Here is a 27,458-nt window from a genome sequence, read left to right on the forward strand (position 1 = left end):
AATGACAAGTTGTCAAATTTTTAAGTGACATACTTCTCAAAGCTATTGATTCAAAATCTGTACAACATATCAATAAAGTAAAATATACTAAGTGTTGCAGCGAAAATACTTAAGTGGATTACATGTATGAAGACATGGAATCCTGAGCCTAATTTAATACTTATACTTCAAAAGCTTTGCTCTGCTCGCCTCCATCTGCATCATAGCTTAACCTGCATATTTAGAAAACATATGCAGGGCTGAGTACTAAAAAGGTACTCAATGGTCACATGCCGAAATAACTTTAAAGTTTGCTCTTAGAGCTATATATTGAACTTGCCATCTCAAGCATCACACAGGAGTTTTATATAAATAACCTGTGCACGCCAAAACTGTAAAACTTCTATATATATATATATATATATATATATATATATATATATATCATAAACTTCATATGCGTCTGCAGACATACTTCTTTGTACTCTACCATATCTGCAATGATAACTGTGTGCCGAGAAGGTGGCCATCTTCTACGGTCATTGACCGGCCGATACGCTAAACCGGCTCACGGTCCTAGACCGGCCGATACGCTAAACCAGCTCACGGACTTAGACCGGCGGATACGCTAAACCGGCTCACGGTCATAGGCCGGCCGATATGCTAGATCAGCTCACGGTCCCTTGTGTACACTAATCCTGTCTAACATCTGGATAGAACAGGATCCGAATTCGATTAACTTCTGGTGCCAGATAGGTATCATACAAACTCATAAAAGTTTGGCAAGTCAATAACTTTAATATAACTTCATTCATGTAGACATCATTAAATAGTGCGCACTTCAGATTTTGAGTTTAGAAAGCCCACCTGATCGTGGTCTGACGACACAAGTGATTCTGAACTAATGCTTCACCTTTTTCCCTTGTATTTTGACCTTCATTATGAATAACTGACTAATAAATAATGAGGAAAATGATATGGACTTGATTTATAAGGAATACTTATGTTGGTTTTAAGGTGATGGTTCTACTGAAAATCTTGGCATGAAGACAAGTTGCTATTTTGCAAACTTATCAACAAATCCCAATATGAACTTAAACCGCGATAGTTATAACTACGGTGTTAATCATTACTCTGCTCACGCTTATTTAATAAGCGACTATTAACTTAGAAATAACATAAATCCTCTTTTCCTCTTCTTAAAAGAACCTGATTTTGAAATAATCTAATGTCTAATTTATGCATAAATACATAGGGTAATAGCATAAATTAATTAATTAATCCAAATCAACATACTAATAAGTTCAGTTCGTCCAAGACTTAAAACCCAATAATAGGAACCCAACATAATTTCCTTTTAGTTAAAACAAAGCCCAAAATTAGGCCCACTAGTAAAATGATCCTAAACCAAATTCACTTTTCCTTCTCTTACGTGTTTGACTTCTCAAATACTTCTCATTCTTAATTTCTTTCTTCTCTCTACGAAGACACCAGAACTCCCTTTCTCCAAAACTGCTCCCTTCCTCTTCTCTTGGCAGGAAGTCGCCGGTCCTCGCCGCCTCCGGTGCGGTGAGATCGGCCCCTCTCTTTTCCTTCTCTTTTTCCTACTTCTAAATCCCTAAGTTTTCTGCCTCCCTTCTTCCCCCTGAAATTCGCCCCTCCGGCGAGTCTGAGTCCCGCCGCCACTACCGCCGTCTCCGTCGCACCGCTACCCCTGCCTCAGGTATGCTCCCTCGCTGCCCTCTCTCCGCTCTCTCTCTCGTTCTCTTTCTCCTTCTCTCAACCCCTCTCTCTGTCTCGATCTTTCTCTCTCTCTCCTCTTGCTATTGGCGGCCACAGCTGACCGCCGTGGCGCGGGCAGCGCCGACGGTCACCGCCTATCGCGCCTCCGCCGCAGTGGCTCGCGGCTGCTGCTGTTTGTCTCTTCTTCTTCCTCTGTTTCTGTTTCTCTTACTTTTCTTTCTTTTCTAGTTTAATAGCTTGTTTAGCAGATCCCTAACTATTTCCTTATTTCAGGAATTGTTGATTCGAGTCCGGCGAGGCAGTCCGTCTCTTGATAGTGCAGCTCAAGTTTCTATTTTTTTCTTATTCTGTAAATTATTCTCTTTTGTTGATTTACCGATAAATCGATATTTGATGGGGAAAAAACATACTCCTATTGTTTTGTAGAAATTAGAGTTAGGGACTGTTGCAACTATGCTTGTATCTACTTGTGAAGGTTATTATTCTGTACATAAATATTGAATTGTACTGTATGAAAAGGAATACTACCTGCTTGATGAATTGATTTGCTGTGAAAGCTTGTTGGAAGAACTGATTGTGGCAGATTTTTGTGTTTGGATGAATGTTTGCTGGTATATTTACGATTGGCATAGTTGGGATATACTGGTTTGAGGCGGTTGTGAAAGAGCTGCGTCAAAAGTTGAAGGCTACGTGTTGGCTAGCTACATAATTAGGATTAATCAACTTAATATTCTAACTTATGCTAATAAAGCTAGCTATCTGCAAGTTATTAAAAGAGTTGGGCTTGGCACCTAAATTTTACACTAAAACTGCATTCATGTACATAACTTGGGCTGAATCCATGTACATAACTTGGGCTCTGATTACTCCACATTCAAATAAAATTATTGGCCAAAATGCTAATTATTGGACTTTTTACATAAAATCCCATCAGACCTTAAAACCGTGAAATATTTGGGCTTCTTCCATATACCTACATAGCCTTTGGCCCAAATAATAAAGTATTGGGCTTAACTCCACAAATTCATATAATCACTTGCCCAAATAATATTTATTGAGTTTTTTTGCATAAAATTGAGACTTCTCTTTCTTCTTTAAAATAATAGAAAATAGAAAATAATATTAATAGTATATACTGCAGTGAAAATGCCGGGTGTTACAGATACTAAAGTCAAGTATCAGTTGAACATTCTTCCTCGGACTGAACTTCCAACGTTCAAAGGAAGCCACGTACTCACAAAAGTACAGCCGCATTAAATGCAGAGATCTCAGGATCTCCTTATCTCTGCAGAGGTCATTCATAATTGGTGGCTACTTTATCAGAGACGTCACATCTCCTGTCCCTCAAGAGAGCCATTTCCACCAAGCAAGGAACCTCGAAGATTGAAGTCTCAGCCCAAATTCGAAATGCTCTCCAACGGAAGAAATCTTGAAGACGTTCTCCGCCAACGGATCTATTCAAGAGCTCTCCTATAAATAGCGCTCGAGGATCACTTCAATCTTCACCGATTCAACGACATAAGCTGAAGCTCTGCCAAAATCGCTACTCAGCCTAAAGCTTAACCTCCCCAAAGCTTGAATCGAAGAAGAGAATTCCAAAGCCAAAGTCAGTCACTGCTGATTACATACATTCTCTTAGACCTTAGGCAAACCTCTGTTTACCCAGAAGCCAAGGTCAAACTTGCTTCAAAGAACTTGTTCTTTGCAGTATAGTTGGCAACCGTTCAAACCTCCTTTCAGAAAGAAAGAGTAGAGTGTTTGAGTGATTCGGAGTTCAGGAAGGTACTCTGACTCTGAGAGTCTTAGCGCGGGTTGTGCTAAGCGAGAGAAATTCGACACGAGTGAAGTGTGGGTACTGAAGAAGTGGTTTCTTCAGTGGTACGGTTGTGTGCACTCGGCAAGCACACGGTTTGGTTTGCAGTGCACCTCTTAAGCACTTGCGAAGTGGATTATTGGTCTGATCAACCGACCATGGATGTAGGAAAGGGTTTTTCCGAACCACGTAAAAGTCTCTGTGTTATTTACAGCTTTCAGTTTTACATTCTTACTTGTGATGTTTCAATTGATAAACTGAATACTGAATAACTGCAAAGAGAAGCCTAAGATTAACAACGTGCTCAACCGAGGCTATTATGAAACAAAGTTTATTTCCGCTGCGTATGATATCAGTCTGACTGATCTATCTTCTGATAGTCAGGAAGAGTGTTATCATCTATGTTTTAGCAAACTCGACTGAAGCCCTTACGTGCATCAGTTAAGTTCCAGTAACTTAACTGATATATAACTCCTTACTGAAGAGTCTTTAGTATCAGTTGTCAACCCTGTTTGGTCAAAACTGTTTTCAGTTAATAGGCGTCATAGTTTGCATGTAAAGTTTCGTTTTGATCTCTATCTTGAGATCCCTCAATTTGAGGAAAGAAAAATAACCCATAGGTGTATCCCCCCATACACCTATTCGAGACCCTCCGGACCTAACACATTAATCCCATGAACAAAGCTAAATTATACTTATACTTATATGTTGGCCCACAATTTATGATGGTATTTTTTTATTATTATTATATGTTTTGGGCCTGAAAAGATCAAACCCGTGAACAAAGCCCAATTATTAATTAGTCGCACAACAATATAATTACTCATATCTCATTTTAGGGTTTTCACCCAAACACATGAGCGCCGCCGCTAGACGCCCTAAATCTGTAGATCTTCTCAAATCGCACCTACTTCCCCTTATCCCATAATGGAGAGAGAGAAAGTATTTATTTTGGAAAAATATTGTCTGAATTTAGGCTCCAAAACTACAGAACTTGGCAAGGCTCATCAGACAAAACTGACCTAAATTACTCAGAGGATAAACTAATGCATGCAATGGCGAGAAAAAATTATGGCAGAACTTATGCTTTTATATAATTATAGATTATTTACTTTATTAAAAATAATTACTTATAAATATAAATAAAGTCCAAAGCGATTTATACATTTATATTTAATTAAAAATGTTGATACAAAAATGTAAGCATATTTTTATTTTTTTTATATAAAAACTTTATTTGATTATATTAATATTCAAACTAATAGATCTATTTTAAATTAAATTAGTAATTTGATTTGATCTTATGTGATACTCGATAACATTATACTCATCTTTGAATTCAACTAGCACGCCCTCTCGTGCGATGCACGGGCTATGATATATTTATTTATTCTTTAAAATTCTAATTATGTAAAAATACCAAAGTATCGTTATTTATGAGATAGATATTGGTAATAAAAAAATATTATTTTAAATATTAATATTTGATTTAAAACAATGTATAGTATTAATATTATCAATTTAATCATGAGTATATAATAAATTTAATGAATATTATATAATAAAAATTAAATATGTAATAATAATTAAATTTATAGATTCTAAAAAAATCATTTAATTTCATTTCATTTTGAGCAAATAACACTATATCATCAATATAACAAAATTAATAGTTGTCATTTAATATAACAATTTTGGGATCTTAAAAATTCAAACTGAATTATTATTAAAAGTTCATATTTAAACAACAAAAAACTAATTTAAAGATCATAAAAAATACAAATAATGTAAAAGGGAATATTTATACAACAACAAATATGTTTATATAAATAATTCATATACATAATTAAATAAATTTATATAGTATTTTATATACTAATTTGAATATATATATATATATATATAACTAATTTTTTATTTACAAATTCACATTAAAATTAATACAAATTTTCTTCTCCTTTTATTTTATTAATATGCGGCTATATTTTGATCTGGAAATAAGGCGAGAGTCATCCACGTAGGTGTTACAAAGCTTGAAGTTGGACGCATACTTTGGAAGCAAGGCGAAGCCCTCCACATCTGCGTATACTTTGGAAAGAAAGCGGGAGTCATCCACGTAGGCGTTATAAAACTTGAAGCTGGACGCATACTTTGGAAGCAGGCGAAACCCTCCACATCGGCGCATACTTTAGAAGCAAGGTGAAGCCCTCCACATCAGCGTATACTTTGGAAAGAAGGCGGGAATCATCCACGTAGGCGTTATAAAGCTTGAAGCTGGACGCATACTTTGGAAGCAAGGTGAAGCCCTCCACATCGGCGCATACTTTGGAAGCAAGGTGAATACCTCCACATCGGCGTATACTTTGGAAAGAAGGTGGGAGTCATCCACGTAGGCGTTATAAAGCTTGAAGCTGGACGCATACTTTGGAAGCAAAGCAAAGCCTCCAAATCGACGTATGCTTTGGAAGCAAGACGAAACCCTCTACACCAATCTTTTCCCTATATCTGAACCCTATCTTTTCCCACCCCTAAGTGCTATACTTTTGATTGACGGAGGGAGTATTGATATATAATATTAAAATAGTTAATTATTAAATAAAAATCTGACAATTTGATTAAGGCATATATTTACACTTCACACAGAACACCACGCATTTGGCCATTGCAATTTCAATTTTCAGATTTTAGTTTCAACACCTAGGGTTTAGTTAGACTATATTTATCAGCAACTATCCAACCATCTTCAATATTTTATTAATTTCTCTCTCTTCCACATCACTAATATTAATCATAAGAGCCACTATGGTGCTACCCCATAGTGGTGTCACATGTGTGCCACCTCAACAACTACCTCATATTTTCTCCACTGTGCCACTACCTCATATTTAACTATTCATAAACCCCATTATTATTATTATTATTATTATTATTATTATTATTATTATTATTATTATTATTATTATTATTATTATTATATACCACTATCACAATTTTTAATTAAAAAATATGTTTTGGGGCCCACCACTTTCTTACTTCCCAGGTAGTATAAACCCATTATTATTATTATTATTATTATTATTATTATTATTATTATTATTATTATTATTATTATTATTATTATTATTATTATTATTATTAGTATTATTATTATTATTATTATTATTATTATATACCACTATCACAATTTTTAATTAAAAAATGTGTTTTGGGGCCCACCACTTTCTTACTTCCCAAGTAGTATTTTTGCTTGTTTTTGTTTGCTACCCAATTTTTACTTCCTTAAATTTGGTGTAAACTATGGAGGAAGTATTTTACTACCCATCTAACTTCCTAGCTTAGTGGATGACCTAATCCAACCACCTCTGTTTTTGTTGATTTATCAATAACCACCTCAACCACTCAACCACAACATTATATATAATTATTTTATTATTATTTTTAATCGTAATAATCTTAGTAATATTAAATATAAATTAAAATATTATAAAAAACTTTAAAAAATTAACAAATTAATATGTAAAGAAGATAAATTGAAGAATTTGAAGATGTGTTGAAATATAACAAGAGTGGTCTCTATTTAAAGAGAATGAAAAAAATAAGAATTTTAGTAGTATATATATATTTTAAAATATTTTATATAAAAGATATACTCTCTCCGTCCGCAATATCGTTTCCACATTTGCCATTTCGGTCCGTCCGTGATATCGTTTCCACTTCCATTTATAGAAGTAGGGTCCACAAACTTTCACTCACAACAATTGTGGGACCCAAACTCCACTCACTACATATCCACTACTATCCACCACTTTTCTTAAAACCCGCGCCGTCCACAATGTGGAAATGATATCGCGGACGGAGGGAGCACTAATTTTTATCAATTATATATCAACAAGTGTCAATACATCCATGAATGAGATATTAGGAGTGAGACCAAGAGTGGTCTTTCCTCTTTCATTGGCAAAATCTTGTGTACACCCGGGTGTACCGTACACCCGGGTTGTACCCTGCCCAAATTCGTAAATTGTCTGACCCGATTTTGGTAAGAAATAAGCGCATTTGTTTGGCTTCACCCCCTTTAGCGCATTTCCACTTTCTTCTTCTTTTCTTAGTTTCTTTTCCTTCTTTACATAGTTTCTTTCTTCCCCTTCAACGCATTTCCACTTTCTTATTCTTTTCTTAGTTTCATTTCCTTCTTTACATAGTTTCTTTCTTAATTCAGTGCATTTCTACTTCCTATTCTTCTTTTCTTAGTTTCTTTTCCTTCTTTACATAGTTTCTTTCTTAGTTTCTTTTCCTTCTTTTCTTAGTTTCTTTCTTAATTTTTTTTATTTTCAATTTTTTTTATTAAATGATACTATTATATTTTTATTTGAATTACACTTTTAATTATGTATAACAATACTAATTCTATTATTAAATTATACTATTTAATCCTATAATGATATTATTGTTGTTGGTAAATTACACTATTTATATTATTAAATGATACTATATTTTTATTTGAATTACACTTTTAATTATGTATAACAATACTAATTCTATTATTAAATTATACTATCTACATTAATTATTGATACTATATTTATATATGAATGAAATTTTTAATATATCTAAATAATATTAATAAATAATAGTATATTTATATTTAAATGACACTTTTAACATATGTATATAAATGACACTACTACGACATAGAAATGACATTATAAGATTTCATCTTTCCACTTCTTCTTCTTTTTTCGTTCTTTATCCTTTTTTTTCTTCATTTTTTATCCTTTTTCTTTCGTTCTTTCCACTTCTCTTTTTTCATTTTTTGTCTTTTTCTTTTCTGTTATTTTCTTATTATGAATAATGATACTTTTGTTGTTAGTAAATTACACTATCTATATTATTAAATGATACTATTATATTTTTAGTTGAATTACACTTTTAATTATGTATAACAATACTAGTTATATTATTAAATTATACTATCTACGTTAATTATTGATACTATATTTATATATGAATGACACTTTTAATATATATAAATAATATTAATAAATAATACTATATTTATATTTAAATGATACTTTTAATATATGTATATAAATGACACTACTACGACATACAAATGACATTATAAGATTTCAAATGATACTATAACATTTAAAATGACACCTTAACATTTCGAATAACACTACTCCTTAAAAATGCCACTATTTTTCTTAGTATATGAATCTATTTTCCAAGTAAACGACACTTTTAATTTATCTAAAAATGACACTATTTTTAATGTTTCTACTAAATTTTAATGTATCTTTTGAAATCTTATTTCAGGTTTAGGGTTTAGGTTTCAGATTTAGGGTTTAGGATTTAAGGTTTCAGGTTTAGGGTTTAGGGTTTCAAGTTTAAGGTTTAGGTTTCAGTTTAAGGTTTAGGTTTAGGATTTAGGGTTTAGGATTGAAGGTTTCAGGTTTAGGGTTTAGGGTTTCAGGTTTAAGGTTTAGGTTTCAAGTTTATGGTTTAGGATTTAGGGTTTCAAGTTTAGGGTTTAGGTTTAGGGTTTAGGGTTTAGGATTTAAAGTTTAAGGTTTAAGGTTTAGGTTTAGGATTTAGGGTTTAGGTTTCAATTTTAGGATTTAGGGTTTAGGTTTCAGGTTTAGGATTGAAGGTTTCAGGTTTAGGGTTTCAAGTTTAAGGTTTATGATTTAGGGTTTCAGGTTTAGGATTTAGGATTTAGGATTTCAGGTTTAAGGTTTAGGTTGAATAGTTGAAGTGTCATTTGAATTTCTTGAGTGTCATTTGAATTTCAGGTTTAGAATTTAGGGTTTCAGGTTTAGGGTTTATGGTTTCAGGTGTAGGATTTAGGATTTCAAATAACACTTTAAAATTTTATAGTGTCATTCGAAATGTTTGAAATCTTGTAGTGTCATTCGAAATCTCATAGTTTCATTCAAAACGTTATAGTGTCATTCGAAATGTTATAGTGACTTTCGAAATTTCATAGTGTCATTCGCAATGTTAAAGTGTCGTTCATTCGAAATGTTATAGTGTCATTCGAAATCATGTAGTGTCATTCGGAATGTTAAAGTGCCGTTCCAAATATTATAGTGTTATTTGAAATGTTAAAGTTTCATTCGAAATCTTAAAGTGTCATCCGAAATGTTAAAGTGTCTTTCAAATGTTATAGTGTCATTCGAAATATTATAGTGTCATTCGAAATCATGTAGTGTCATTTGAAATCTCATAGTGTCATTCCAAATCTTATAGTGGCATTCGAAATCATGTAGCTTCATTCCAAATGTTATAGTGTCATTCGAGATATTATAGTGTCATTCGAAATCTCATAGTGTCATTCAAAATGTTATAGTGTCATTTCAAATCTTGTAGTGTCATTTGTATGTCAGAGTAGTGTCATTTGAAATACTAAAGTGTCATTTGAAATATTAAAGTGTCATTTAAAATATTGATGTGTCATTCAAAATGTTAAAGTATCATTTGTATATCGGAGTAGTGTCATTTGAAATGTTATAGTGTCATTTAAAATCTTGTAGTGTCATTTGAAATCTTATAGTGTCATTTGAAATCTTGTAATGTAATTTGGAGTAGTGTCATTTGAAATGTCAATGTGGAATCGAAATCTTGTAGTGTCATTGGAAATATTATAGTGTCATTTGAAATGTCAAAGTGTCATTCGAAATCTTGTAGTGTCGTTTGTATGTCGGAATAGTGTCATTTGAAATCTTGTAGTGTCATTTGTTTGTCGGAGTAGTGTCATTTGAAATGTTGTAGTGTCATTTGTTTGTCGGAGTAGTGTCATTTGAAATATTATTGCATCATTTGAGCAATGTGACATTCGAAATATTGTAGTGTCATTTAAGACGTTATAGTGTCATTTGAAATGTTAAAGTATCATATCAAACAATGTTTTTCTTACTAAATGAAACCTTTAATATAGAACGAAAAAAGAACAAATGATACTATTTTTCAAACTAAATGAAACCTTTAATATAGAACAAATGATACTATTTTTCAAACTAAATGAAACCTTTAATATAGAACAAAAAAAAAGAGTGAAACTTTTAATATCATTTATTAATGATACTATTTTTCTTACTAAATGGAACCTAAATATAGAACAAATGATATTATTTTTCAAACTAAATAAAATAAAAAAATAATTAAAAATTTGAAACGAAAAAGAAAAAAGAAGAAGAAGAAAAACTACAAGTATTAAAATAAAGAAACTATAGAAAAAAGAAAAAAACTACAAGTATTAAAAGAAAGAAACTACAAGTATTAAAAGAAAGAAACTACATATTTAAAAGAAAGAAACTACAAAAAATCTCGCCTTTTAATAAACAAATTACATACTTAAAAGAAAGAAACTACAAGTATTTAAAGAAAGAAACTACAAGTATTTAAAGAAAGAAACTACAGAAAAAAGAAAGAAACTACAAGTATTAAAAGAAAGAAACTCCATACTTAAAAGAAAGAAACTACATAAAATATTGTTTTTTAATAAAGAAACTACATACTTAAAAGTTTAAAGAAAGAAACTATAGAAAAAAAGAAAGAAAGTACAGAAAAAAGAAAGAAACTACAAGTATTAAAAGAAAGAAACTCCATACTTAAAATAAAGAAACTACATAAAATCTTGCCTTTTAATAAAGAAACTACAAAACTACATACTTTAAAAAAAGAAACTATTATATAATGAAACAATGGAGAAAATTACAAAAAAGAAACTACGTACATTAAAAAAAGAAACTATTATATAATGAAACAATTGAGAAAATTACAAAATAAATGGAAAATGGCGCATAAATGGAGAAAATAATGGCAAAGGGAATCGAACTCCCCCACACATTGATGAAGGCATTGAATGCCCAACCGCTAGAATACTGACAATTTGTTACTTAAACCATGCTTTTAATATATAACTAATAGTTTTTGGGTTAGATGCGGGTTAAAAGCGGGTTAGGGTACAATCCGGGTGTATGGTACACCCGGGTGTACCCAAGATCACCTCTTTTTCATTTGGTCAGGTCTAGTCCTTCCTCTTTTAATTGTTTTTTTTTTCTTTTTTTCATATATTGCTTACGTGGCGGTCGACCACTCCCAAAAATACTACCGATAAACTTGGTCTTACAGCCACCCCACCCGCCGCCGCTTCTCCCACCAACACCTGCCGCCCCGCCGCCCATTCTCCCACGCACCTCCGTCGCCCCGTCGCCCATTCTCCCTGCCGTGCGTCGGCCGCCACAGTCAGCCTCGCGGCTCAACCACCTAAACGGTGAGTCGCCTTCTTCCTTTCTTTTTGTTTAATTTTAGTTGATGTGTTTTTAGACGCATTTTGACGAATTCTCTTGAATTTTGGAAGGCTCATGATGGATTCATTGTTAGAGTTGAGTTAGCGAAATTCGACCGGTTATTTATCGTGCGCTTTCAAACTCTTACCAAAGGTTTTGTTGTTGGCACGAAGATGAAGTCGGGAGTTTGACACTGTTCAAAATTATCTGAAACTCTGCAGAAAAGTGCAAAAGATGCACCGTTGCAGCGCTTTGAACCCATCACTAGATAGTTTTGCGCCAAAACCCTCGTGCATTTCTCCCTCTTCAAATGGTCCACTAACTCAAAATGATAGATGGCCGAAATTCTTGTTTCTTCGGCGATTTGCTTCTACAGATGCGCGGTTCCAGTATGCTAGACGCGCCAGAAGACTCAGAATTAATGGTTCGTCAAACTCCAGCTCGAAACCGGTACAAGGAGAAACCGACTCCTCCCAACAGCTATTCGAGGTGGGTATTTTCATCTCAATTTATCCCCAATTTTAATTTACCTTTATGATTTTAAAGTAACACAATGTTGATAATCTTTTTTCCTTGAAACAGAGTTTGTTATCCATTTTGAAGGGCTACTCAAAATTGCATATTTAATTTGCATTTGCTTCTGTATGGGAATGTTTACTCTTTGAGTTTTATTGCTACATAAGCAGAGTACAGCCTTTGGAGATTGCTTACTGGGTCAAGATGTAGTTTGCAAATGTTTTAGTTCGAAAGATATATTTGAGGGTATGGAAAGGATAGATTATGGTGTTGACGTACTTCTATGAATGGAATTACATCTGTTCGATGTTGTATCTCTCTTTCGTATTAGTTTGTCTCCGATGACTGTCTATGGCTTAAGCTGTATTCCTCTGGCCTTTCTAAGTTTATCTTATCCAGAGTCTTAGTAAGAACCCTTTTTTGTTTTTCTCGAAACATAATGAATGTATTGGGCTATTGGTTTCCTAGTTTAAAGTTTTCTTTTCTTCGAACTATTAATGTGATAACATGGTTGAAGTGCTGCATACCTAGACAATCTTAGACTTGAATGGATGTTGGTTAGTTTTTGTACCTTAGTCTTATAGATAGATGACTTGTCTGATTATTCTAAATTGATGCTGGAGATTGTCAGAGTTTGAAGGAAGTTGAGAGAGAACGTATGAACAAATTGGAAGAATTTGAAAGGAAGGCGAATGTTCAATTGGAGAGGCAGCTCATGATGGCATCAGAGTGGAGCAGGGCACTTTTGACGATGAAGGGAAAACTGAAAGGAACAGAGTGGGACCCTGTGAATTCTCATTCCATAGACTTCAGTGACTTTAAGAGACTTCTTGATTCAAACAATGTCCGGTTCATGGAGTACTCTAATTATGGGCAGACAGTCTCAGGTTGGACTCCATCTTGGATCTTTTGATCCCAATTCAATGTTTTTCAGTTGAATTTAGAGTGGACCATGATGCACTTCAATTTGTATGTCAAAATAGTACTACAATCAAATTTCAGTGATGGTAAAAGCTGTAATGAAGTCAGCTGTAGTTTGAATTTTTTCGATAATTTCTGCTAAGCTTTGAGAAGGCTATGCTTATGAATTATAAATCTACAAAAAAATTAGGATAAGTTCTTGCTGCAACATTGCATATTAATGAAGGAGATATTGGCTTTACCTTATGAAAGAAAACTTTTATTGTCAATTTATAAACTCTGTTTTGCTTGTATAGAATCTTCATTCGCCTCCTCATCAAGAGATTCTGCTTTTTATCCTATTATATTAAATAAAATGGCCTGGTCTTTGTTAAAAAATTAATATGTTACAGGGTATTTGTAAGACAGTAGGAGATTCCATATAAGGTACTCACTTGTCTTATTTTCTTATGAATTATTTGTTTTTTTTTGTTTGAATGCAGTGATTCTACCTTATAAAAAGGAAGGGAAAACTGAAAGTTCAGAAGGGGACAGCAAAAAGGAAATTGTTTTCCGGCGCCATGTTGTTGAACGTATGCCAATCGACTGCTGGAATGATGTTTGGAGAAAGTTGCATCAGCAGCTTGTTAATGTTGATGTCCTGGATGTGAACAACGTTCCTGCAGAAGTCTATTCAAGTGTTGCCACTGCAGTTGTGTGGGCAATGAGGCTAGCTCTTGCTGTTGGTCTGTATGTCTGGATAGACAGTATGATGAGACCAATATATGCAAAGTTAATACCTTGTGATCTTGGTTCTCCTCCTAAAAAAATAACATTGCAGCCACTCAAGCGGGAGGCCCTTGGCTCATTGGGGAAGAGTCGGTTAGTTGGTTTATGTTTTTTAACCATTTATAATTCCCAGATTTTTTCTGTCAAATTCTTCCTGACATCATAATGGATTAAGCATTTTTTTGGTTCTAATTTTATGTTGGTGTATAAATAAGCTGAATAGTGTGGCCAACTAAAATTTTGAATTTCGACAATTTGGAAGTCAAGAAGTTTTGAGAGTGTAGCTACTGTGAATCCTTAGTGGTGTCATAATTAAGATAGCAATGGCACTACCTTCTTACCTCAAAGTTGCACCTTGCCATATCTTGAATATCTCTTGGTTAATATAGATCTTGTTGTTCATTGATTGTCCTTGGGGTGTCATTATAAAGTAAAGACTAGCAGATGATCTTTACAGCACCCAGAATGTAGATCTCTTAACACTTGATATTGCTAGCTTGGATATGATTTCTTTCATTGACCTTTGATGTAGATTATGCAAACTTCAAAGTCCCAGGCTCAAATAATCGCATTTATTCTCTTCATTTACAGGGGTGTGTTTCGCTAGGATTGGAGAGAACTTTGAATTTTGGAATTTAAGCAGTTTGAGCTTGATAAATCTTCTTGAATAGTAAGAATTTGCTATTGTTTTAGAATTGAGGAAAAGGATTTTTATCGTAGATGCGAAAGCATATCTGAACATCGTATTATTATATTAGGATGTTTATTGGAAGTTGTGAAATGATGATAGATATATAGAATAAAATTTAATATTAAAGTTTGTATTTATATATTTGATATATTCTAGTATTGCCATATGTGAATTTACATCGCATACTTTAATATTTGCAATAGAATAGGTACATGTGTAAATCAATGGCACACTATTATATACATGAGAGTATCATATATGATATGATATATATGTTATATTGTCACATTTTGTGATGTATTGATTTATATAAACTACAATATGTATTAAATAACTTTTGATTCTGGGGATGGGGGTAATAGCTTTGGTGGGAAGAATGTTAGCAGTGCAATGTTAAATTCCAATTGGTGGCGAGGGAGAAAGATTCAAATCTAGTTTGTGGTGACTCCACTACTGGAAAGACGGAGTACTGGGGAGGGGGGAGGGAAGGATTTTTATTTCTGCGTTTTGAATGCACAAACATGATTTTGGATCCATCAATGAACATAAACTAGATGATTGGGTGGACAGTGGACTTTGTTCCGTACCATGTAATTTGCTCTATTTATCACTCAAATAGGAATTGATGGAGATGATTCCTTCAGACAAGTTTTAGTATATTGAATAGAACATATGGTTAAATTAAAGTTGAATTCCTAATCGTCAGATTTGTGATGTACTAGTGTAAGATTTGCTTGTTTCAATAAGTTCGGCTGTTATAGATGATGAGGTTCTTTGAGATTGATTTGGTGGATGGGCAACATAATTTTAAAATCCTGCAGTTTTTAACACTTTTATATTCACACTTATTCTATCTTCATTACAGGGCAAAATTCATATCAGCCGAAGAAAAAACTGGTGTTACATTTGATGACTTTGCCGGCCAAGAATATATCAAGAGAGAGCTGCAAGAGATAGTAAGGATACTGAAAAATGACGAGGAATTCCAAGACAAAGGTATCTATTGTCCAAAAGGTGTGCTCCTTCATGGCCCTCCTGGTACTGGTAAAACACTTCTTGCAAAAGCTATAGCTGGTGAGGCAGGCCTTCCATTTTTTGCAGCTAATGGTACAGATTTCGTTGAGGTGAGATCAAACAAAAGTCGATGGTTCAATGTTGTTCTTCTGAATAGGTTCTTTAAAAATGTGAACAGATGTTGGAACTATTGTCATTATGGTGTCCTAGGTGATTGGTTATCATCACTGTTGAAAGTTCTTACCCTCATGAGAATGGATTTGTAGAAAATTTAGTTGCAACTTATGATGCTACCCATGAAAAATTAGTGCCTCATTATCATCCAAAGAAAGATTTTCTAAATGCTGAGAGTAAGATGCTTGTTTACCCTTCCGAGAGTATGCTGGGGCAAGCTCAAGTATCATAATAAAGAATACGAGTTTGATGTAACCTTTGTGGTGACTCTTGCTCTGCTGTTGCATAGCACTTATAGGTGGTCTCTTTGTGGTTTGCAGTAGAAATACCATATTTGTTTTGGTGATTGACTAGGTAATCTTTGACTGGATTTGGTTCATGGGATAAGCTGAACTGGTAGCCTGATTACTTTCTTCCTCCAACTCAAGCTTCACTTCCTAGTCGGCCCACACAATTTGCTATCTCTTTTGATGATTAATGTAGCTATTAAGATTGAAGGCTCCATTATTGCATGGAATTGCAATAGATAACAATTTTTTTTTTCTCCTAATCAATAAATCCTTTACTTGGGCATAAAATATTTAGAGTAAACAAACTATGCTTTTTCTATCTATCTTAGAGCATTAATCAATCATGAGCAAATATAATTTATAATCCTGTACTATTTATCAGACATAATGTTCTAATATTTTAGGCAACAACTAAATCAACTTCTGTTTTGTTCAGATGTTTGTTGGTGTGGCCGCTTCTCGTGTGAAAGATCTTTTTGCTAGTGCGAGATCGTTTGCCCCTTCCATAATTTTCATTGATGAGATAGATGCAATTGGCAGCAAACGTGGAGGACCTGATATTGGAGGGGTATTGAAGTTCTCTGATATTCCTCATGCAAATAAATGTAGCTTCTTATGCTTTCTTCTCAATCTGCAAACAAGCAACTTCCAATACTGATACTGATACCCATATTTGTGGTTAAGGATTTTAATCTTCAATGACTGATACATGCTGCTGGCTCTACTTTAAACAAAAAATTCTAATGATGTTCAAATTTTACAAGATAAGACATCCAATAAGGTTGACTGCCTTCTTTAATCTTCATGGCTCTGAAATATACCAAGCGCATTTAATTGTTGATTTTAATTGGTCGTAGTCATCTTTATGCAACATTGTATTGTCAGATCTGTATTTTGAAAGAGATCCCTAGTAATATGTCACTTAGGTCCATAAAATGCATCATAACTATATTTATTCTGTTACAGTCGTATAAAAGTATACCTTTTATCAAGTTTAGAGGCATCATTTACTTCTTCTTTTTTTTTTTTTTATCTATTTGCTTGATTAGGGTGGTGCCGAAAGGGAACAAGGACTGCTTCAAATACTGACAGAAATGGATGGTTTTAAAGAATCAACATCACAGGTATGCACTAATTGGATTTACACTATTTCCAGGGCTAAATAATGTTTTCCAGAGTTGACTTTAGGAGATCCTATATCAGGTGTTAATCATTGGTGCAACAAATAGACTGGACATTCTTGATCCTGCTCTTCTGCGAAAAGGGCGGTTTGACAAGATAATTCGTGTTGGATTACCATCAAAAGATGGTAGATTTGCCATATTGAGGGTATGCTTTGTTTTTCCAAGGACTTGTATTATTGGAGCAAGTTTTAATGTCTCCCCCGCCCCGGGCGCGCACGCTCAATTTAAAGAAGATCTAACGTAAAGTCGTAAACATAATAGGTACATGCTCGAAATAAGTATTTTCGTTCAGAGGAAGAGAAGGAGACTCTACTTCAGGAAATTGCAGATCTGACAGAAGATTTTACTGGAGCTGAATTGCAAAATATACTGTAAAAAATTATTTTCCTCCTATTTGAATCTAATATTCCTTCATGGAGAGTGGCTGAAGGATCACTAATGACAGGAATGAAGCTGGGATTTTGACTGCTAGAAAGGACTTGGACTACATCGGACGGGAGGAACTGCTTGAGGCCTTGAAGCGGGTAGATTCCTGGAAATATGTTTCACTTGCTTTTGCTTTCTTGACTTGACTTTTAGCACAAAGCATGCTAACATCAAAATCATTCAAATCTTGCAGCAACAAGGCACTTTTGAGACGGGTCAGGAAGACAGTACCGAAGTCCCTGAGGAGCTAAAATTGAGATTGGCATATCGAGAGGCAGCTGTTGCTGTTCTTGCATGTTACATTCCAGATCCATATCGTCCCTTTGTTAATGTATGTTATATCTCATTGCATGTTTTCTTCGTACTGCTTTCTTTCTGAATTATCTTGCGTTCCAGTTCTTAACTGAAAGAACCAACAGATAGATCATCTGCTTGTTTTTTGATATATTATTTATATTTCCAGACAGATATTAATTCCATACAGAGTCAGCCAAATATGCGCTACGAAGAGACATCGGGCAGGGTATTTCAGCGAAAGGCAGATTATGTGGACTCTATAGTACGCGCATGTGCTCGTAAGTTCCAGTAGGACATGACCGACTAAAAATTCGTTAAAATCATTTAAACTTTATTTTTCTTGTCTATTAGATAATCCTACTGCCATGTTTATAACTTTATATGCCTTGACAATTATATTGATAAGCATCTAGTGAATGCTATTGGATCAAAATTGTCAGTTTAAATATTTTGCACCATACCACTTTCTGTGCGACTGAATAAATCTTTTCGTTATGTCTTAGTTTTGGCATATAACCATATAGGTGAAATATAATGGACAATTCTCTCTGGTTACATCAATTTATTTGGATTAGTTGCCTCAATTGATGGAGAAGTACTGATTTTTAAATCATATTTTTCTGTTGGATGAGTGTAATGTGTGAGATCTCCCTCTTCCTTCTATTTAGTTATAACTTTAGAATTTACTTTACTATATTAATATCTTACTCCCTCCGTCCCATAACAAGTGTCCTAGTTTGTTTCGACACGAGAATTTAGGTGAGTATGATTAAAGAGTAAAAAAATGGAGAGTGGTGGAGCCCACTTTTATTTTGTGAGAGGAATATAATTAAGGCGGATATGATTAAAGGTAAAAAGGTGAAAGGTGTTGGAGCCCACTTTCTTTTTATAGAACTAGGACACTTGTTATGGGACAGCTCAAAAAGGAAACTAGTACACTTGATATGGGACGGAGGGAGTATATATTAATTTATAAAGGTGTTCTAAACTATTTTGCCTGCTTGATCGAACAATATGTCTTAGTGATGCATCGTTCACTGTTATGTAACTGAGTACTGGTAAATCTTATGAATACAATCAAGAGCTTAGAAAGATATGTTGGTTGGTGCTTAGTACTTTTTGTGATTGTTGTTTATCGATTAGACGCTCTCCTTAGCCAGACTCATCTTAGTAACTAAATATTGAAGACAGTCCATAGCTTACACATTTATGTAGTTTCCTCAACACTGATCATGGCCTACTCCGTTGAGATTGATAACATTAACAATTTTCGTAGAGATCTCTCTCTTCATCTTTGTAAATGGCTTTTTTTCTGTGTTTATGTCTAGAGCTGTATAAGATTTATAAAATATCGAACTGTTTTATGTGGCACTGATGATTCAAATGTGCAGCCAGAGTAATTGAAGAAGAGGTATTTGGAATTGATAATTTATGCTGGATTTCGGCAAAAGCCACATTAGAAGCTTCCAGACGTGCTGAGTTCTTGATTTTGCAAACTGGAATGACGGCTTTTGGGAAGGCCATCTACAGATATCAAAATGATCTTGTGCCTAATGTGAGGAAATGGTGTCTACTTCTAAATTGACAGTTATTTTATTTACATTTTCTGACCAGGTGACCAAAGTTTGATGTTTTATAATTCTCATGTGCAGCTAGCTGCCAAACTCGAAGCACTTAGAGAAGAATACATCCGTTTTGCTGTTGAGAAATGCTCAACTGCATTAAGAGAACACCGTCCTGCTGTGGAAAAGATAACAGGCTAGTTACTTTTAGATTCTTAACTAAGCTCTGTTTTTTTGGAATATCATTGAATTATGCTTATTTTGCTGATCCATGCTGATTCTGTCCATGCGCTTTTACTTCAAGCAGATGTCCTACTGGAGCAGGGAGAGATAAAAGCAGATGAAATTTGGAAAATTTACAATGATTCACCTCGATTGCCTCAGGTGTGCTCTCAGCTTATGCTTCAATATTAGTTATCTTGAAAGCTATATCCCTAACCAAGCATGTAGTTATGGCTTCTGGAAAGAAAATAAATCGGCCGATGCAATCAAGTATAGGTGCTACATCTGCCCCCTTTGTATGACGTAGAAAGAAAATGAAGCCCATGTTACTTTTGAGGACTCTAGACTCACCCTCTCCTCCGGTTCTACATAAACTTTCTCAAATTTTCAAAGAAATTTTTTATTCCTGAACACAAAAATATTTCTCCTGACAACTTTTCCTAGCATGATGTGACATCTATGGTCGAAGTTCTCTCTCCCTAATTGTAAAAGAATAACTCATTCGAAACATCAATTAACTCTCCAAAAGCCAATTTTCTCAAGTATAATGTCACTGAAGCATGCTTGAGCGAACTTCTGTTTGTAATAGATTGCTTTCACAATTGGATGGGCTATATGGGTGTAGATAATCAATGATTTGTAAAACCTATTGGTTAAATAGACAGCCTTTCAGTAGCATCATAAAAAAGGAAATAATTTGATGTAGCTTAACTCTGAAGTTCCAGGTTGATCTGCTTAAGATGGTTATTGATAATTATTACTGAGGAGTCTCGTTTCTACATATTATGAGGCTTACTTTTCTTTCCTCAACTTAAATGTTCCTTCTGGTGGGTGCGTGCACGTAGAGGTGTAGCTCCAATTATATTTGGATAAGTACTAAAGTTGTGCTCTTTTTTCTCCTAAAAAATTTCTGCTGTTTCTAGTGGCAGCTAAAGTGCATATATGCATGTGAGAGGCTGTACTCCAATGTTATTTTGAAAAGTCCTAAATTTGCACTTTTTCCTCAAAAAATCGATTCCTTTTAGAGGTTTGTGACTAAATTTTTGAAGGACTCTTCCAGTAATTGAAGACTACACTTGGTTATCTGTCACCTGTCACTTATCTTTTCATCACAACTTTATATAGACTGATATTTTCATGTTCCCCAGCCTGCTGTGAGGCAACTGGATGAATATGGAGCCCTTATACACGCCGGACGTTGGGGAGTTCATGGTGTGTCGCTTCCAGGGAGGGTAACTTTTGCCCCTGGGAATGTGGGATTCTCGACATTTGGTGCACCTCGTCCGATGGAGGTAATTAGAAATTATACTTCTTTTCCTTGCTCTTCTTCTCCTCGCAAGAGAGAAGGATGAGGATGGGGGTTGATTTTGGTGTCGGTGGGGAAAGAGAAGAATTTTCATTTTTCGCTTAGAAAAAGAAAAGTCAAAGAAAGTTCTTTTAGAGCTTTGAAGTTCATCATTTCTCACTTTTTATGCAGACTCAAATCATTAGTGATGACACGTGGAAGTTAGTAGATGCAATTTGGGATAAAAGGGTCGAGGAAATAAAGAATGAAGCCTCTATAGAAGTTGAAGAAGAGAAAGAGAAGCCAGAGCTTTTGATGGCCAGCCATTTCCTATAAGATTGAAATTCGTTTTTGTCATGTAAGCTTATTTCCTTCTCAACCTTTTCTTTTATCATTAAATTGCCATTTCTCAAAATGATAAAATTTTGAGCAAGCTTGGACAAGTTCTACCCGGATAAACTGAAAGAATAATGTTGATCATAGAGTTCTTTCAATTGCCAAACTATTAAATTAAACTGAAGTAGTTTTCCTATATTGCGGAATAACTAGGTATACTAGATTTACTTTAGAAATAGGGTATTATTTAATCATACTCCAAACTTTGACCTTATGGTGACTTTTTAGCCCGAACTTAATACTATTACAAATATAGTATGTACTTATCTCCGTTGTTCATTTAACGTGGTGTCTTCGAGAAACATGCATCAAAACCAATGATGTGCCTCCAAACAATCTAAAATGCTTTTATAACTGCTGAAAACTCAACATGAGGTCAAAGTTCGGGCTATTAATTAAGAATAACCCTTAGCAATAAGATTGCTTTGAATTTTTAAGAGTGCACTTGGATTTGTGAATTTGGTTTCACTTCAGCTTCATCATAGTAGTTGTCTTGTTTTCCATCGCACCCCTGCAGTTTGATGCCGGCAAATACAATCATATAACATGTCTGCCATGCTAGTTTTACCGTAGTTCGTATACAGTCACAGTTGGGCATCTAATCAAGGATTGTTCAATCAGCTGGGTTACAACGTCAACTAACAGCAATCAGGTGAACTGGCTTCATTCTTCATTACCTGGATTTATGTTGTGCTTTCCCTATCGTCTTTAAAATTTGTGCTGTAGGACTACCTAGAAAGACTTGTCTAGGGTTCAATCATGCAGACTCAATTCGTTAGCTACGAGATCTTGTTGAACCTGCAAAATTTGCCAATGTGAAATGTTATGTTGTTTATTTGTGCACATATATTTTGCTTGGTTCAATTTTCTCATATCGTTTTTGGCTACTTTTCCAGGTGATTTCTTTGGTGAAGAGTATTCAGCTTACAGGCTATAATTTTTCGAGTTGTTTTATAAGCTAAGGCGTTTTTTTTCTGGCAGATGTGAAATGAGAAAGCTCTTTGCTTAAAATTAAAAAATTGGGTGATGGAGAATTGTATATCTAGTGAGAGATTTGAGTCATAGAGGGAAAAATGAGAAACTATTATTTAAAAAAAGAAAATGGATTCATGTTTCCAATCAATGAACCTTGGATGCACTGGAAAGAAGAAGTTTGAAGAAATGGAGTCATACGCTTTGCGAAGACGCAGTTTATGGCTGCATTTGCTTTTCATGTCATATTTCCAAACAACTTCTTGTGGCATATAATATTATCCATAATACACGATCCGAAGTGTATTTCAACACTCCAATGATTCTACTCCGTTCGTGATATACTCCCTCTGTCCACTAATTCATGACCTAAGTAGCAAAACACGAGTTTTAAGAAAAAGTGTATTTTTATTAGTTGAGTTTATTAGTTGAGTGGAGAAAAAGTGTATTGTTTTGGGACTCACCAATTAAATATAAATAAAAACTTACTAAAAATGGATATGCCTTGAGTTGGTGGACGTCCTAAAAAGAAAAGAAGGCCTTGAATTAGTGGACGGAGGGAGCAATTTGCAAATTTGCTATTTGGATCCGTCTGTAATATTATTTCTATTTTCATTTATAGTTGTAGAGTCAACATAACACTTTATTTTATTAATTTTATATTTTCATCAAAAAAATGCTTTTATTATGGGTTTTAAATTTCACTCACTACAATATTTACTACTCCTTTCGTCCCAATGAAAACGGTGCACTTCTTTTCGATATGAAATTTAAAGAGAATAAGATTATAGTGTAAAAGTTTGTGCGAGTTTTTCTCATGGGGAATAACTCAATTACTAAAATTCTATGAGAAAAACTCGCGAGGGAAAAATCTCAAGGGGAAAAAAGAGTACTCGTCTAACTGAAAAGCGGAAAAAGACAAAAAACAAGAAAGAGAAAACTCCACTCATACTCCGGCCTGACCATCACACTAGTAGAGAAGTCTTAACAACAACCCAATTTTTTTAGTACCCAAATACCTGAATCCTAATTTTTCGGGTATTGGGTACTCTATACCAAATTTTTTTGGGTCTGGTAATTGGGTACCCTACATCCAAACCCTATCTTCCCACACCTAAGTGCTATACTTTTTGCTGACGGAGAGAGTATTGATATATAATATTAAAGGTAAATATCATGAAAACCTCTGAATTATACTTACTTTATCAAAAATACTCTGAAACTTTAGAAATATTTTCTAAACCCTTAAACTATCAGGTTTTTATCAAATATATGTTGCACCTATTTTTCGGTCACCAAAAACATAATGTGGCTCGTCGAATGCCACAATGTAATTTAAGGGTTTCGAGAATATTTTGAAAGTTTCAGGATATTTTTGATAAAAATTGTATACTTTAGGAATTTTCATGATATTTATGTTAATATTAAAATAATTAATTATTAAATAAAAATCTGACAATTTGATTAGGGCATAGATTTACACTTCACACACAACACTACGCATTTGGCGATTGCAATTTCAATTTTCAGATTTTATTAGTTTCAACACCTAGGGTTTAGTTACAGCCACCCCACCCGCCGCCGCTTCTCCCACCAACACCTGCCGCCCCGCCGCCCATTCTCGCACGCACCTCCGCCGCCCCGTCGCCCATTCTCCCTACCGCCACAGTCAGCCTCGCGGCTCAACAACCTAAACGGTGAGTCGCCTTCTTCCTTTGTTTTTGTTTAATTTTAGTTGATGTGTTTTTAGACGCATTTTGACGAATTCTCTTGAATTTTGGAAGGCTCATGATGGATTCATTGTTAGAGTTGAGTTAACGATCAAATTGAATTGTAAAATGCCAGTGTATCTGTTCGTTTAGCCCATTGCTGCGCTCGAATAAAGCTCATATTGGGCACAAAGCATGTGACGTTTTATGATTATACTTCTCTACAGAAATATAAATAAAAGAGAGTTCAAGAATATATAAAAGAGACAATTGGGTGAAATATTCATGGCCTAAGAAATTTGGAGGGTCATGATTGATTCATTGTTAGAGTTGAGCTAGCTATCATATTGAATTGTAAAATGGCAGTGCAGCTGTTCATTTAGCCCATTGCTTTGTCAATGAATCAAAGCTCATATTGATCACAATCCATATATGTTGAAAGCATGTGACGTTTTATGATTTTCGTTCTCTACTAGGTAGTGCTGTAGACATAAAAAAAGCAGAGTTGAAGAAATATATAAAAGAGAAGATGAAGGATAGGGAGGCTTTGCTGCCTTCAGCAATTAAAAATAAAGAGAAGAGGTCGGCAGTTCATGCAAAGTTGAAGCACCAGAAGAAACTCGAAAAGAAGAAGAAGGCCAAGGTTCGTGAAGCTGAAGAGAAGAAAGCCCTGGAGCTGGGGGAGGAGCCTCCTGCAAGGCCAATCCCTCGCACCATTGAAAACACCCGTGAACTTGATGAAACTGTGTGTAAGCCTGACGACGAGGAGCTATTTGCTGGAAATGATGCTGATGAATTCAGCTGCATATTGAAAGAAGAACGCACTCCTAAGGTCTTGATCACAACTTCTCGCTTCCACTCCTCGGTATGTTTTCCATAACAGCTTTTGCTGGACCATCAGATTTTTTGTATTTATGTGTTTTCGTTGTTAATGGTGGTTTGTACAATGAACTGTAGAGAGGGCCTGCATTTATTCAAGAGCTCATCTCTGTCATTCCTAATGCTCATTATCACAAGAGAGGAACATATGACCTCAAAAAGGTATTCATGTTGCCATTTTTTTTTTCTTCATTTTTTTTTAATTATTGTTTTGCCTAGTTAAAATGAGATTCTAGATTTGTATGTACATTTGATACTTATTTGACTCTTTGTACTATCACCATTCTATCAGATTGTTGAATATGCGAATAATAAAGACTTCACCTCAATCATAGTTGTTCATACCAACCGCCGGGAACCAGGTTAATCTTTGCACTGATCTTTACTAGCAAAGTAGTAATTTATCCAGTCACTATACTAGAAATTATTATTTTCCAACCTTTAAGGTTAAAGTAGGTTGAATAAATCAATGAAGCTGAAACAGTGAAACTCTTCTATTGTGCATTTTGGAAAGTTGATTTTGTTTTAACTCTTATGAGCCACTGCAGATGCTTTACTAGTTATTGGATTACCAAGTGGCCCTACTGCTCACTTCAAACTTTCGAGGCTTGTTTTGCGAAAGGACATTAAGGTAGGATGACTCTTTCCCCATCGTCTTAGTACATTCTTAGATGGTCTATGAATTATTATTGACTAACTCGTGGTCTTAATAATTCGGTAGTATTTCATTTTCCTAGTCCTTTAACTTAGAGTCTTGCCATCGCAGCTCCTTTGATGAATTTTTTGTTTCCATTATTTTGCTTCATGTATCACTGCATTGGCTCTGATATCTAAGATTTCGGACCTAACTTTGCATTTCTATAATTTCACAGAATCATGGAAATCCAACCAACCACCAGCCTGAGCTGGTTTTCAATAACTTCACGACACGCTTGGGACATCGTGTAGGCAGGTAACTTTCTGTGAGTTAATTCAGATATAAAAGTACTCTAGGTTTGAATATTTCAATGTGAAGCTTCTTATTCTGCGTGCTACTTATTATATGGTAGTTATACAGGTTACTCGACTTCTTGTTTACAGATTTGAGCTGAACTGTTTCATATGTATCTGGATGCATGTCATTGTAAATAATTAAAAATTGCTACGTGTAGCATACATGCTAGCGATCTGGGTTGTTACATTCTGTATCCAGATGTATCTGTTTAGAATTGAATTACCATTGTTTATGTGACTCAGGTTAATACAGTCGCTATTCCCACAAGACCCTAATTTCCGTGGTCGGAGAGTTGTTACATTTCACAATCAGCGTGATTTCATATTCTTCCGCCATCACCGGTATATACTCGTGTATGCATGATACTGCTCTGTGTTTTCCTGTATAATGACCTAAGTCTCTTCTCTTTCCCGTACTGTTGCATGTAAAAGTTACATTTTCGAAACAAAAGAAAGCAAAGAGCCTGAATCACAAGGTAAAGGAAAAAAGGAGGCTGCTAAAACTCAGGAGAAGGTTATTACCAGGCTTCAGGTTTGTTCTTAACTCAACATAGCGATAACACTATATGCAAACTCCATAGCACTATCCAAAATTTGTTGTTCTTGCTTTTCTTTGACTGATTAATCTACCTGTTCTTGCTTTTGGTCATGGAAAACGAGTCTTCCCAATTTATCTTGTTTCTTATGTCTCAAAATTGCAGGAATGTGGCCCTCGCTTCACGCTGAAGCTAATCAGTCTTCAGCATGGAACATTTGATACAAAAGGAGGTGAATATGAATGGACACACAAGGTAATCTTCAAGTCATTTGTTGACTTTGCCCCGCGCCCCTATCTCGAAAAACGAGTGCTAACAGTTTGTCTCCCTTCTTTCCATTGGCAGCCTGAGATGGACACAAGCCGTAGGAGGTTTTTCTTGTGAAGTGTTCCGGGATGCGATTTTTGTAGCTAACTAAGTTTAGATGTGATTTTCTTGCGAACTTCATGCTGCCTTCTTTCTTAGTTTTTTTGTTCTTGCACTATGCAACTCGATGTACCCTTTTGATGAAAAGTGTATAAGAATTAGCAACAGATTGCACAATGCCTAAATTATACCCAGTGAAATACTGGTTTTGTTTGATGCAGTTGAAATTTTTAAATCATTTCTTGTTATAGGGTCAGATTTGGGTTTGGCTGTTGCCCTTTTAGCTCGAATTATTTGGAACACACCCTTAAAAAAAGAAAAAAATATTTGGGGTTTTTTTAGGTCGATTATTTGCGGCGCATGTATAAACAATTACAAGGCTAAAATTCAAGAAAAATGACGGCTTCAAGAGATCCATTATTTATTTA

General features: G+C 34.6%; 3 protein-coding genes and 1 long non-coding RNA gene across 8 annotated transcripts in view; all 4 read left to right on the top strand.

Annotated features, from left to right (window-relative positions):
* The window catches only part of LOC131016821 (putative late blight resistance protein homolog R1C-3), a 629,159-nt gene that overhangs the window by 199,025 nt on the left and 402,676 nt on the right, over nucleotides 1–27,458 (top strand). The gene's annotated exons all lie outside the window — the stretch shown is intronic.
* On the top strand, nucleotides 1,093–2,289 carry LOC131017003 (uncharacterized). The gene is made up of 2 exons (XR_009099311.1): nucleotides 1,093–1,702; nucleotides 1,996–2,289. It is a non-coding gene; the product is annotated as an uncharacterized LOC131017003 (long non-coding RNA).
* LOC131016881 (uncharacterized) lies at nucleotides 11,465–27,265 on the top strand. 2 transcript variants are annotated; one of them, XM_057945665.1, is made up of 11 exons: nucleotides 11,465–11,709; nucleotides 11,743–11,813; nucleotides 24,733–25,121; nucleotides 25,214–25,297; nucleotides 25,428–25,497; nucleotides 25,684–25,766; nucleotides 26,008–26,087; nucleotides 26,372–26,470; nucleotides 26,561–26,660; nucleotides 26,830–26,919; nucleotides 27,010–27,265. In XM_057945665.1, the coding sequence occupies exons 1-11, from the start codon at nucleotides 11,480–11,482 to the stop codon at nucleotides 27,046–27,048; spliced, it is 1,335 nt and encodes a 444-aa protein (XP_057801648.1). In that variant the 5' UTR covers nucleotides 11,465–11,479; the 3' UTR covers nucleotides 27,049–27,265. The 2 variants fall into 2 exon arrangements, with proteins under 2 accessions (XP_057801648.1, XP_057801646.1); XM_057945663.1 differs by having other exon boundaries at nucleotides 11,465–11,813.
* Nucleotides 11,743–22,861, top strand: LOC131016833 (probable inactive ATP-dependent zinc metalloprotease FTSHI 4, chloroplastic). Of its 4 annotated transcripts, none has more exons than XR_009099228.1 (19): nucleotides 11,743–11,813; nucleotides 11,901–12,318; nucleotides 12,977–13,232; nucleotides 13,749–14,127; nucleotides 15,591–15,849; nucleotides 16,640–16,771; nucleotides 17,253–17,327; nucleotides 17,407–17,532; nucleotides 17,649–17,758; nucleotides 17,833–17,911; nucleotides 18,007–18,144; nucleotides 18,277–18,388; nucleotides 19,502–19,665; nucleotides 19,763–19,868; nucleotides 19,980–20,056; nucleotides 21,043–21,186; nucleotides 21,372–21,537; nucleotides 22,093–22,227; nucleotides 22,472–22,861. XR_009099228.1 is itself a non-coding variant. In XM_057945600.1 (18 exons), exons 2-17 carry the CDS (start codon nucleotides 12,064–12,066, stop codon nucleotides 21,513–21,515), a joined length of 2,556 nt encoding a protein of 851 aa, XP_057801583.1. In that variant the 5' UTR covers nucleotides 11,743–11,813; nucleotides 11,901–12,063; the 3' UTR covers nucleotides 21,516–21,537; nucleotides 22,093–22,447. The 4 variants fall into 4 exon arrangements, 1 of the variants encoding a protein (XP_057801583.1); XR_009099229.1 differs by having other exon boundaries at nucleotides 22,557–22,861; XM_057945600.1 differs by lacking the exon at nucleotides 22,472–22,861 and having other exon boundaries at nucleotides 22,093–22,447.

This window comes from Salvia miltiorrhiza, chromosome 3, assembly GCF_028751815.1.
Source record: "Salvia miltiorrhiza cultivar Shanhuang (shh) chromosome 3, IMPLAD_Smil_shh, whole genome shotgun sequence".
Lineage (NCBI taxonomy): Eukaryota > Viridiplantae > Streptophyta > Magnoliopsida > Lamiales > Lamiaceae > Salvia > Salvia miltiorrhiza.

What these genes read in the sequence shown, in the direction of transcription:
- LOC131016881 (XM_057945663.1), top strand. Translation starts at nt 11,480, where the DNA reads ATGCGGGTTAAAAGCGGGTTAGGGTACAATCCGGGTGTATGGTACACC. An exon ending in TTTTGCGAAAGGACATTAAG is followed by an intron (nt 25,767 to 26,007) that starts GTAGGATGACTC and finishes ATAATTTCACAG; the next exon opens with AATCATGGAAATCCAACCAA. An exon ending in TTGGGACATCGTGTAGGCAG is followed by an intron (nt 26,088 to 26,371) that starts GTAACTTTCTGT and finishes TATGTGACTCAG; the next exon opens with GTTAATACAGTCGCTATTCC.
- LOC131016833 (XM_057945600.1), top strand. Translation starts at nt 12,064, where the DNA reads ATGCACCGTTGCAGCGCTTTGAACCCATCACTAGATAGTTTTGCGCCA. An exon ending in ATGGTACAGATTTCGTTGAG is followed by an intron (nt 15,850 to 16,639) that starts GTGAGATCAAAC and finishes TGTTTTGTTCAG; the next exon opens with ATGTTTGTTGGTGTGGCCGC. An exon ending in ATTCACCTCGATTGCCTCAG is followed by an intron (nt 20,057 to 21,042) that starts GTGTGCTCTCAG and finishes CATGTTCCCCAG; the next exon opens with CCTGCTGTGAGGCAACTGGA.